The sequence below is a fragment of the Pongo pygmaeus genome, chromosome 21, assembly GCF_028885625.2.
Source record: "Pongo pygmaeus isolate AG05252 chromosome 21, NHGRI_mPonPyg2-v2.0_pri, whole genome shotgun sequence".
NCBI lineage: Eukaryota > Metazoa > Chordata > Mammalia > Primates > Hominidae > Pongo > Pongo pygmaeus.
This window is the reverse complement of record NC_072394.2, coordinates 35,317,075-35,329,444: the sequence shown is the minus strand read 5'-3', so window position 1 is coordinate 35,329,444 and position 12,370 is coordinate 35,317,075. Positions and strand designations below refer to the sequence as shown.

Here is a 12,370-nt window from a genome sequence, read left to right as displayed (position 1 = left end):
GGACAAACAGTTTACTGCCATCAGATGGTACTAGTCGAATCGTCCTGCATGACTGTCCATTCTTCATCAAACTTCACATGAAAATACACAGGCGTCCTTGCCTCTTTGGGTTTTTTTCTGAAGGCTCCCATGTCACATGAAACTTAAATGTGCATGCTTTTCTCTTGTTCATCTGCCTTTTCTTATCAGAGTCTCAGCCATAAACCTTACAATGGGTGAAGAAAAAATATTACTCCTCAAGCACAGGGGTCAGGATTCAGACCTAGGGTGGACATGGCAGGAGGTGGCAGGAAGCTCAGTAAGCAGCGATCCAGGAGAAGAGAGGCTCATTAGGGCCGGGTGAGGCTCAGAGGGCTGGAGAGGCCCAGACGGGAGTTCCAGGAAGGCCAGGGCCCTGCAGCCCTCACAGGCCTAAGAGCCACAGATGCTCTGTGCCTATGCCCATGCCTCTCATCCACAACATCCTGCCCCGCCAGCTCCTTCTACTAGACTCTTCAAAACTCCATTCTGGCCGGGCATAGTAGCTCACGCCTGTAATCCCAGCACTTTGGGAGGCCAAGGCGGCCGGATCACCTGAGGTCAGAAGTTCCAGACCAGCCTAGCCAACATGGTAGAACCTCACCTCTACTAAAAATACAAAAATTAGCCAGGCATGGTGGTATGTGCCTGTAATCCCAGCTACTTGGGAGGCCGAGGCAGGAGAAACACCTGGACCTGGGAGGCGGAGGTTGCAGTGAGCCAAGATCGCACCACTGCACTCCAGCCTGGGCGACAGAGAAAGAGTCAGTACCCCCACCCCACCACCGCCTCAAAAAAAAAGAAAACTCCATTCAGGTGTGGTGGCTCACACCTGCAATCCTAGCACTTTGGCAGGCTGAGGCAGGAGGATCCCTTGAGGCCAGGAGTTCAAGACTAGCCTGGGCAACACAGCAAGATCCCATCTGTACAAAAACATTAAAAATTAGCTGAGCGTGGTGGTGCACCTGCAGTCCCAAATACTTGCAAGGCTGAGGTGGGAGGATTGCTAGAACCCAGGAGGTTGAGGCTGCAGTGAGCTGTGATCATGCCACTGCACTCCAGCCTGGCGGACAGAGAAAGAACCTGTCCACGAAAAAAAAACAAAAAGACTCTATTTAGGACAGACACGGTGGCTCACGCCTGTAATCCCAGCACTTTGGCAGGTCAAGGCAGGAGGATCCCTTGAGGCCAGGAGTTCAAGACCAGCCTGGGCAACACAGCAAGATCCCATCTGTACAAAAAAATTAAAAATTAAAAATTAGCTAGGCGTGGTGGTGCACCTGCAGTCCCAGCTACTTAGGAAGCTAAGGCAGGAGGATTGCTTGAGCCCGGGAGTTTGAGGTTACATTGAGCTCCAGCCTGGGTAACAGAATGACACCCTGCCTCAGAAAAGAAACAAAAAATCCATTCAAAGGCATCTGTAGTAGGGCCCCGGCCCCCTGACACGGCATGCCTTCCACTGAAGTGACCCCTGACCCGGTTCCTCCACCACTCCCGGGGGGCCTAAGCCAGGTGTCTGGGCATCAACCTGGACAATATCATGGCTCCCATTATCCAGCCTGGCCCCAAGTCCTCCTTGCCCACTTCCCTCCACTCCCATGGCTGCTGCTAGCCCAGGCCCCTGACTTTGCCGTATCAGCCTCCCAGCCAGTTCCTTCATCTACAGCCTTGCTCCCCTTTAAATCATCTGTCCAGAGCAATAAGGATTCCTCTAAAAATCAAAGCTTCAAAGAGAACAGATGGCAGTACACATATTTCATTTATTGCCAAACCAGATATTCCTCCCTCCACACGTATATGTGCTGCCGAAAAATGTTCTGGAAGAATGGTCACCAAAATGTTACTAGAAATTATTTCAGGCCGATTCATATATTCATCAACAAAGATTTCCTGGCTCCTACTCCTGCCAGGATTACCAGGGGCACAGACATGAGGCTTCTGCCATAGGGGGTTTTCCTTCTAGAGGGAAACAGCAGGAGGAAGTGGACACACAGAAGGGAGATGGACATTTACAAATCATGGTGAGTCCTGCAAGGGACGTAAGCACATGGCTTTGACGGAGGACAACAGAAGGAGGCTCACTTCTGCCGGCCTCTCTGAGGAGGGTCCAGGGCAGCAGAGACCTGAAGGGTGAGAAGGAGTCAGCCCCAGGGAGCCCAGGGGAGGGGTGAGGCTTCAGCCGGAGGGAGCAGCCTGTGCAAGGCTGGTGTGGTGGGTACCAGGTGGGCCAGGAGGAGAGGGCATGAGAGGACATGGGCGAGGCGGGCAGGGCCCAATCCACAGCCCTGGCCAGGAGCCGCTGAAGGCTCCATACAGGGCCCTGGTTGGATCATATTTGTTGATGGCTGTGGGTCAGGGAACGTGGCCTGAGGGGACACAGTGAGGCTGCTAAGAGGGCCAGGGCAAGCAGTTCAGGTGGGAGATGACGGTGGCTTCAACTAGGTGGTGGTGGCAGAAGTGAAGGAAGAGGGGACAGTCGGGGAGATGCCGGGGGTCAGTCCACACACTCAGCACCGGCTCCTGCTACCACACCCGCTCCATCAGATTTGCTCCTGACTCGAACCATCTGAGAACTCAGGTGAGGCTGGCTGCAGGGAAGCCAGACCCTCAGGCCCACACTGCCTTGGAGGCTGAGGCTGACTCCAGAGGCAGAGGTTGGGGTGCCAATGCCAGGCCCCACCCACGGAGGCTATGCCCTAAAATGGCATTGCCAAAACGGGAGACCAGCAAGTGGTCAATGGTGCCACCTGCCGGCCTGTACATTGCACTGCATGCAGACAAGAATGCATGGGGGTGTGCCACCACTCCCAGCTAATTTTTAAATTTTTTGTATAGGTGGAATCTTGCTGTGTTGCCCAGGCTGGTCTTGAACTCCTGGCCTCAAGGGATCCTCCTGCCTTGGCCTCCCTAAGTGCTAGGATTACAGGAGTGAGCCACCGTGTCTGACCTGAATGGAGTCTTTTGTTTTTTTTGAAGACAGGGTCTTGCTCTGTCACCCAGGCTGAAGGAAGGGAGCATGTGTCTCTGTGTTTGTGTGTGTAAATATATTCTCTACCCTACCCCAAAAATACATCTCCAATCCCTCCATCCCACAACACAGCCCAGCTCCAGGCCACCATCCTATGCAGCCTCAACTATTGCAATGGCCTCCTCACTGGTATCCTCACTGCCACCCCTGCCCATGGACACTCCACCTGCAACATATAAGTCAGACCACACCAGTTCTCTGCTCAAAACCATCCCAGAACCGTGCTTATATCTAGTTCCAAATATCGTAAGAAGATACTCTGAGGTACTTAGAGAAATATTAATGTGAACTAGCTACTAGGTGATATGAAAGAATTATACTATTTTATCTATTTTTGTATGTGTTTGAAACTTTGTATAATGAAAATATTAACTTAAAATTAATTAATTTAAAAAACAAGGCCAGGCACGGTGGCTCATGCCTGTAATCCCAGCACTTTGGGAGGCCGAGGCGGGCGAATCATGAGGTCAAGAGATCAAGACCATCCTGGCCAACATGGTGAAACCCCGTCTCTACTAAAAATACAAATATTAGCCGTGCATGATGGCGCGTGCCTGTAATCCCAGCTACTTGGGAGGCTGAGGCAGGAGAATCGCTTGAACCGGGGAGGTGGAGATTGCAGTTAGCCGAGATCACACCACCGCACTCCAGCCTGGGCATTGCAGCAAGACTCTGTCTCAATCAATTAATCAATCAGTCAATCAATAACAAGAGCATACCACAGACAGCAGAACTGTGCAAAGGCCCTGGGGCAGGAGCACACCTGAGCCTGAAGAAGGCCAGTGGAGCTGAGTGGGCAGGTGGAGGCAATGAGGTCAGGAAGGCAGCAGGCCCAGCCCATGGAGGCCCTCCTGGCCCTGGTGAGGTGACCCCCTGATATCCTCCTGCCATCAGGACTCAATAAAACAAGATCTGAATGAAACACATATCTTATAAAACCAAGCTTGTCCAACTCACGGCCCATGGGCCTCATGCAACCCAGGACAGCTCTGAATGTGACCCAACACAAATTCATAAACTTTCTTATAACATTATGAGATTTTTTTGTGATTTTTATTTAGCTCATCAGCTATTGTTAGTGTTAGTGTCAGTGTATTTTATGTGTGACTCAAGACAATTCTTCTTCTTCCAATGTGGCCCAGGGAAGCCAAAAGATTGGATGCCCCAATATACACTAAGTGATACCACCACCAATGCAGACAGATAGCCTCAGCAAACAGCTCCAAGCAAACTCCTGCCACAGCCCCATTCAAAGCACTGAACCCAAGACTGAAACTTCCCCTTCACATCAGACATTCCCGGAGGCCCCTTTTTCCGGCCTGCAGGGAGCTCCAGGACTTGTCTAGAAATGTACACAGTGCACTGTTTGGTTAAAAAGGCACTGGACGGCCGGGTGCGGTGGCTCATGCCTGTAATCCCAGCACTTTGGGAGGCCGAGGTGGGCGGATCACAAGGTCAAGAGATTGAGACCATCCTGGCCAACATGGTGAAACCCGGTCTCTACTAAAAATACAAAAATTAAGCCGGGCATGGTGGCTCACGCCTGTAATCCCAGCACTTTGGGTGGCTGCGGTGGGTGGATCACAAGGTTAGGAGATCAAGACCATCCTGGCCAACATGGTGAAACCCCGTCTCTACTAAAATACAAAAAAAAATTAACCGGGTGTGGTGGCGTGCACCTGTAGTCCCAGCTACTCGGGAGGCTGAGGCAGGGGAATTGCTTGAACCGGGAGGTGGAGGTTGCAGTGAGCCGAGACTGTGCCACTGCACTCCAGCTTGGCAACACAGTGAGACTCCGTCTCAAAAAAATAAAAAAATAAAAATAATAAAAATACAAAATACAAAAATTAGCTGAGCGTGGGGGCACGCACCTGTAGTCCCAGCTACTAGGGAGGCTGAGGCAGGAGAGTCACTTGAACCCGGGAGGTGGAGGTTACAGTGAGCTGAGATTGCGCCACTGCACTCCAGCCTGGTGACACAGCAAGATTCCGTCTCAAAAACAAAACAAAACAAAAAAAGGCACTGGACATATAATGAGGCCCAAGATAAAACTCCAGCTCAAATGTCTGCTCTAAGACAGTCACTTCCCCTCCCTAAGCTTTGGGTTTCCCATCTGTAAAATGAGGAGCTGGACTAAATTAGCTTTATCATCTCAGGATTGAAATTTCCCCTGAAAAACAACCAGGACAGAAAGGGACAGACACGGGTCTAAATTGCCCTCCGTCTCTGCCCCAACCCCACCCTGGCCTCACCCAGTCTCTCCCCAATACAGGCCTTAAATCTCCTGCTGTTCCCCCAAAAAGACTCTCCTGGGGCTCAATCTTCAGCCTGTGCAGGAGCAAAATGTCAGAGCCCCAAAGGCTCAAGGTAAAGACTAGGGGCCGGAGGAAAACTGCAGGGGCAAGAGCAACCCAGCAGAAGACTCCGCGAGAGAACATATCTACCAGTTTATCTACAGTAAACTGCACAGCAGAAGCCACACAGTAAAAGAACAGAACTGGGCCAGGCACGGTGGCTCATGCCTGTAATCCCAGCACTTTGGGAGGCCGAGGCGGGCCGATCACCTGAGGTCAGGAGTTCGAGACCAGCCTGACCAATATGGAGAAACCCCGTCTCTACTAAAAATACAAAATTAGCCGAGCATGGTGGCGCATGCCTGTAATCCCAGCTACTCGGGAGGCTGAGGCAGGAGAATCGCTTGAACCCGGGAGGCAGAGGTTGTGGTGAGCCAAGATCGCACCATTGCATTCTAGAGTGGGCAACAAGAATGAAACTCTGTCACAAAAAGAAAAAAAAAAAAAAAAAAACAGAAGTGGTGGCTTTTGATAACTGGGTCAGGGAATGGGGACTGAATAAGGAGGGAGCCCCTCAGGACTCCAACCTTCTTTATAATGTTTTCATTTTTTACATGGACAATGCATTTAATACATACTTGTGTGATTAATTGGTTCTTTTTTTTTTTTTTTTTTGAGACAGAGTCTCACTCTGTCCCCCCAGGCTGGAGTGCAGTGGCGCAATCTCAGCTCACTGCAAGCTCCGCCTCCTGGGTTCACGCCATTCTCCTGCCTCAGCCTCCCAAGTAGCTGGGACTACAGGTGCCCACCACCACGCCTGGCTAATTTTTTTTTTTTTTTTTTTTGTATTTTTAGTAGAGACAGGGTTTCGCCGTGTTAGCCAGGATGGTCTCGATCTCCTGACCTCGTGATCTGCCCGCCTCAGCCTCCCAAAGTGCTGGGATTACAGGCATGAGCCACCGTGCCCAGTGATTAACTAGTTTTTCAAAAGAAAAGAAAAAACTTCACTCTAGGTTAGAGGAATCTAGACTGAAGGAAATAGATTGGAACCATCTGCAAAGAACCAATACTGCCAGTTACTGAACACATACCACAGAGGATTCCCTCACGCAACCGTCGAGGAAGTGAAGTACGTGCTTTCATACCCTTTCACAGATGAGGGAACTGAGGGTCACAGAGGAGAAAGGAACTCACAGTCATCCCTTCATTCAGAAAACATTTCACTGACTGCCACTCACTCTGTGCTGGCTTCTGTGCTGAGTTTTGCACATAGGTTGGGAGATAAAAGAAGCTACTGTGTTCTTACCATGCTGCTGGTGGCGATGCTGGAAAAACTAAACTCCAGAGTCCGTACACCAACCACCATCTGCCACTGTCAGCCCCCATGGTCCACTCACCACCCCCCTCCCTTCCAGCCCCATCGCCTTAGCCAGGAGAGAAGCACTTCTTACCTGGGTTTCTCAGAGGCTTTGGCTGGCAATATTGTCAGCACCAGAGAGGACTTCTCGATGGCCGAACAGGAGACCACCACGTTCATCTGGGGGATGAACTTGACCTGCTGACACCAGTTGGGATGGAGAGCCTGGGAAGACAGTAGCAATGGTGGGAGACTCCACCCAAGGACAACTTTCCAGGCCCAGCCCCCAGAACATGACCAGGTGCTGGGACTGGAGGCGCCCAGAGATCACAGAGTCTAATGCCCTTCTCCTAGTGATCACAAAGTGATGTGGCCCCGCACTCCTAGCCCAGGTCCTATGACCAGCACTGTCCATCACTTGTCACTGAAAATGCTTAAAAGCACACAAGCCTACTTTCATTTGAAATCTTGTAAGTTAGAGGATGGGGAAGGTCAGGCCCATACTAATCATCTCCTGCGAGGAGAGAAAGGATGAATTCAAGTCTGTCCAGGCCACAGTCTAGTTATCCACAGGGAGCCCCCTCTACAGATGGGCTGTGCTCCCGGCCCACTGCCACCCTCCATGTTTGTCTCAGCATGGAGTGCTCACGGAAGCATGGAGGGCATGAGAATGTGCATTTCACTGCAACTTGAGCCACAAAAGATGACACGCAGTCGAAGGGGCTAGCTGGGCTCTGAATTCTCTGGCACCAACTCTGTGACCTGGACCAGTGCCTGGCCTCCCAATCTAGAGATTTTCCTCTCTGGGACGAGAATGGAAAAGGCAGGTTGGAGAGATTGGCTCATCAAATATTTCTTCAGTGCTTTCTACATGCAAGACCCTGAGCTGGGTTTTACACACACTGTCACCAAGCATCTGTCGCAATGAAGGCACCGAATCCAAGACACTGAGTGAGACCTGGAGGGAAAACCAAGCCCAAGATGAGCTTCCCACAGAAGACAGAAGAGCGGGTGTAGTGGCTCACGCCTGTAAACCCAGCACTTTGGGAGGCCAAGGTAGGTAGACCAGCCTGGGCAACACAGTGAGGCCCCGTCTCAAAAAAAGAATAAAAAAATTAGCTGGGTGTGGTGCTTGTATTCCCAGCTACTCGGGGGCCTGAGATGGGAGGATCACCTAAGCCCGGGAGGTCAAGGCTGCAGTGAGCCATGATCGCACCACTGCATGCCAGCCAGGGCAGCAGAGTAAGGCCCTGACTCAACCAAAAAAAAAAAAAAAAAAAAAAAAAAGTCAGTGCAGGCCTGTTGGACCACCCAGACCGCCCTGAGTGCGTCATTCATTCATTCATTTGTGCAGCAAACGTATTGGTTGGGAGCCCACCAAGCGCAGGGTACTATTTTAGGCACTGGAGACAACCGAGAGCATGAAGTCCCTGCCCTTGAAGAGCTGTCGATCTCGTGAAGGTGACAGCATGAGGAATCAATGGTCGGACCACACAAAGCTGGGAGCTGGTAAACACTGCAGGTGAAGGGATGAAAGCAGAGGTGGGCACAGGGCTGTCCTAGGATGGCTGCTTGGGACCACAGGAAGTAGATAGGGGGAATACAGGTACCTTTGGGGAGAGCCCCGTGGCCTGAAGGCGCAGCACATGCCGAGGCACAGAGGCGGGAAGGGGCTGAGCCCATTCGGGGAACAGCAGAGGAGCCTGCGCCTCTGCAGAAGAGCAGATGGGGAGAAGGAAGGTTGAAAACAAGCCCAGAGCTTGCAAGCAGGAGCCAGATCACCTCACGTCCTGACGGCCGTGGTAAGGACTTGAGATTTTGTTCCAAATGTGATGAGAAGCTACCGGGGTGACTCAACTGTATTTCTAACTCATCATTCCTCTGGCCCTGAATGGAGACAGTGCTGCATGAAGAAAGGAAGTGGGAAACCCAGCTAGAGGCCACTGCAGCCATCCAGGAGCGAGGCAGTGTCGGCCAGGAGCAGGGCTTAGCAATGGCGGTCGTGAGAGGGGCATGGCCACAGAGATGTGGTCTGCAGATAGAGCTGATGGGATCCAACAGCTGCTGCAACCTGTTTCCAAAGACCAAACCCCAAGGGCTAAGACTGAACCCAGGGAGTAAATCCACTTTTTGCATTTATTTTGAGTGGTATGTGTGTACAGATAATTACCATTGTAACAGGCCAAGAAAAAAAACAACTCACCTTCAGCCGGTAGCTTCTATGCAAAGCAGACTTCTCATTTAAGAGTTTCTGCAAGGAAACTTTGATCCAGTGATCTGATAAGGGAAAAAACCAAGGTCCACATCAGCAGCTTTCTCCCTTTGCTTGGCAAGCAAAGCCTCAGAAGACATCTTGAGTTGGCTTGCAACTCCTGTGCTTCTCAAAAGGCTTTTCCACCCAAACCCTCACTGGCACCTCACTGTGTCCTGGTGAGCTCAGCGGAGTGCCCCCACCCCAGGAAAAAGACTCAGGCAGATCATTGCTGCCTCCCAGAGTGCCCCTGCCAGTGCATGGCAGAACTAGAACCAGATTTCAGGGCACCTCACGCTTCCTAGGTGCTGCAATCTAAACAAGCTAATTCTTCATTAGGGAGCTCCATCTTTGCTGGAGTGGAGAAGGAATTGAGACTCTAGGCTCTTTTTATTCTGAAAAGTAATCACTTGGGAGTTTGCCATCATGCCTCAAACTACATGCACCCCTTGTCCAGAAAGCACAGGTTCCAAAAAGTAGAAGTTCCAGGCATGCATCATAAAATAAGCATGTCTGGGCCAGGCGCAGTGGCTCACACCTGTAATCCCAGCACTTTAGGAGGCCCAGGTGGGAAGGTCACTTGAGGCCAGGAGTTAAGAGACCCGCCTGGGCCAGGCATGGTGGCTCACATCTGTAATCCCAGCACTTTGGGAGGGCGAGACGGGCAGATCAACTGGGGTCAGGAGTTCAAGACCAGCCTGGCCAGTATAGTGAAACCCTGTCTTTACAAAAATACAAAAATTAGCCGGGCATAGTGGTGTGTGCCTGTAATCACAGCTACTCAGGAGGCTGAGGCAGGAGAATCACTTGAACCCGAAAGGCAGAGGTGGCAGTGAGCCAAGATTGCACCATTGCACTCCAGCCTGGGCGACAGAGCGAGACTCTGCCTCAAAAAAAAAAAAAAGAAAAAAAAAAAGATACCAGCCTGGACAACACAGTGAGAACTCATCTCTACAAAAAAAAAGTTAAAAAAATTAAAAATTAGCCGGAAGTGGTGGTGGCGTGCCTGTGGTCCCAGCTACTTGGGAGGCTAAGGTGGGAGGATCACTTGAGCCCAAGAGATTAAAGCTGTAGTGAGCCATGATCATACCACTACACTCCAGCCTGGGCAACAGAGTATGACCTTGTCTCAAAATGTTAAAAAAAAAAAAAAAAAAAAAAAAAAAAAAAAAAAAAACTTAAATAAAATAAAACAAGCCTGCCTGGAGGAATTCAGACAAGCCAGGTGCAGCCCTCATGGGGCTTAGCGTCTCCCGGCTGCTGAAACCATTCAAGGCCAGCAGTTGATGGATCTTCAGGGAAAGCAAAGCCAATCCGACACAGACGAGTAGAGCCAGCACCGTCAGGGACAAACATGGGTCCTCCGTCAGAGCAGTTTAAGGAGGCGGGTCACAAATGCTGGGGCAGTCTAGGCTCAGGTTCCCTTCCAGGGATGGACGAGGGAAGAGACAGCAAGGATGGATCTGGGGGCTCATGCCAAGCATTGTACTGCTGCAAAGTCACCAGCCCCATCTTGCAAGGGCAGGAGGAAGCTTGCAAAGTAAGTCCCAGGGAGGGGTGGAAAGTTGCCCAAGACTGCCAGAGTGGGGCTGGTCGTGCACGGGCACAGGCAGGAGTCAGCTTTATGATGTGCTGTGGTGTAATCATCAGTTTACCTGCCTGTCTCTCCTACTAGGCTGTGAGGGAGAGCAGAGAAGTTATAGCATAGTCACTGTGCACTTACTAGGTGCCTAACGTTCCACGTTTCTTATACCAAAGCTATCAGGGAAGTAGGGCCATCCCTATTTGAATAAGGGAACTGAGGCACAGAGAGGTTAAGCAACTGGCTCCAGGTCACACAGAGCTGGGGTACATACCTGGGTCTGTCCATCTCCTCCCAAGTCCACACACTGGGCCCACCTCATCTTCATGTTTGTCCCTAGCCTTCAATCAGTTGTTGGCATGGAAGGACTCCTGCCCAACCAGTGTCATCTGCCTCCCTCGATATCCCATTCACCATGTGGCTCAAAGACCACCACAACCTCCCATGCCAGTTCCCAGGGTGGCGCAGAGTGACTAGGCTCAAGCAGCTGAGTGGGCGGCTCAGGGCAGGGCAGGCACTCGAGGCCAATGAGGCAAGCAGGGTGCCAGCCCACTGCTGTGTCCAGGACAGGATCTGTCCCTGCTCTGCCAGCAGGGGACGCTGCCCCAATGAGCCTGCCAGGGGCCTGTTACCAAGGCCTGGGAACCCCTGGAGTGTCCTGCTTAGTAACTCTGGCTGGAAGAGGGGTCGGTGGCCCTGCATGGGGCCCCTGGTGGCCTGGGCCTCCTGATGGATGTGAGGCAACCTGGAGAGCCAGCACTGTGCGTGCAAGGCTGGATTCTAGAGAGGCTCCAGTTCAGATGAGTTCCCTAGGCGGCCCTGAGCCGTATCCTCTGGGTATCTAGCAACCTGGGCAGAACAGCTCCAATGACTTCCTCCTGCTATTAATCAGTGTGGGATGCAGCCCAGCAAAAGGCTAAAAGCACAGACTCCAGGGCAGGCAGCCAGACTTCAGATCTTAGCCCCTGCTCACCAGGCAGGGGCGTGTACAGGTTACCTCACCCTTTCTGCCTCTTATTATGGGCTGCAGCAGCGGCTCCTCCCTCCTGACAGTAGAGGCGGATTATGGGAGGTGATGTATGCAAAGCGCTCAGCAAGGGGTGCTCCAGACTCAGCTGTGCCCACTTACCCACGCCAGCCAGGCCATGCCCAGGCTCCACAGAGCCCACATCCAGGACAGCCCCTGCCCACCCAAAGGCAGCACTAGAGCCAAGGAGAGCACATGCCTCCTCACCACCATCCGAGGAAGTTAGCATCAGTGCTCTCACCCAGGATCAGAGTGGATGAAGGACTTCCCCAGGGTCCCACCACTGGCATCATGCTGGGCTGAGAAGCGTCCTGCACCCCCAGACCGCACCCACACAGCCTCCCATCCTCAGAGAGGCCACCCCTCTCCCCAGCCCTTGTGGTCTTCTGCTGCCCCCCATCGCCTCTCCCTCTGTGCTGAGCTGAGCGGCATGCACCCTGCGCTTGGAAGCAGACGCCTTCCCAGAGACTCCAGAGCAGAGGCAAGGAGTGGGGGGCTCGGGGACCAGGATGGGCTCAGCACCCACACCTAGGCCATGCCCAGGCCTCTGCCCCCTTCCCCAGCATCTTAGCTACCCCACTTGGAGGCCCTGGGGAGGATACGAGGGTTGAACAGCCCACTGGTCATGTTTTCGGAGGTGAAGACAATGACGTTGCCTTTGACGTCCCCATAGCAGAACACACCTCTGTGATAGTCAGACCTGCAGAAAGATGGAGACAGAAGAGGCTGTGTGGGCTGGGCACGGTGGCTCACACCTGTAATCCAGCACTCTGGGAGGCCAAGGTAGGTTAATCACCTGAGGTCAGGAGTTCG

At 52.2% G+C, this 12,370-nt stretch overlaps 1 protein-coding gene across 1 annotated transcript in view; it reads right to left on the bottom strand.

The window, feature by feature from the left end:
- EFCAB8 (EF-hand calcium binding domain 8) overlaps positions 1–12,370 on the bottom strand; it is a 103,820-nt gene that overhangs the window by 55,405 nt on the left and 36,045 nt on the right. Inside the window, exons 9-11 of the mRNA XM_054467054.1 lie at positions 12,133–12,257; positions 8,901–8,974; positions 6,792–6,922 (exon numbers count right to left, since the gene is read on the bottom strand). Coding sequence (XP_054323029.1) covers positions 6,792–6,922; positions 8,901–8,974; positions 12,133–12,257 — 330 coding nt within the window. The remainder of the gene's footprint in view (positions 1–6,791; positions 6,923–8,900; positions 8,975–12,132; positions 12,258–12,370) is intronic.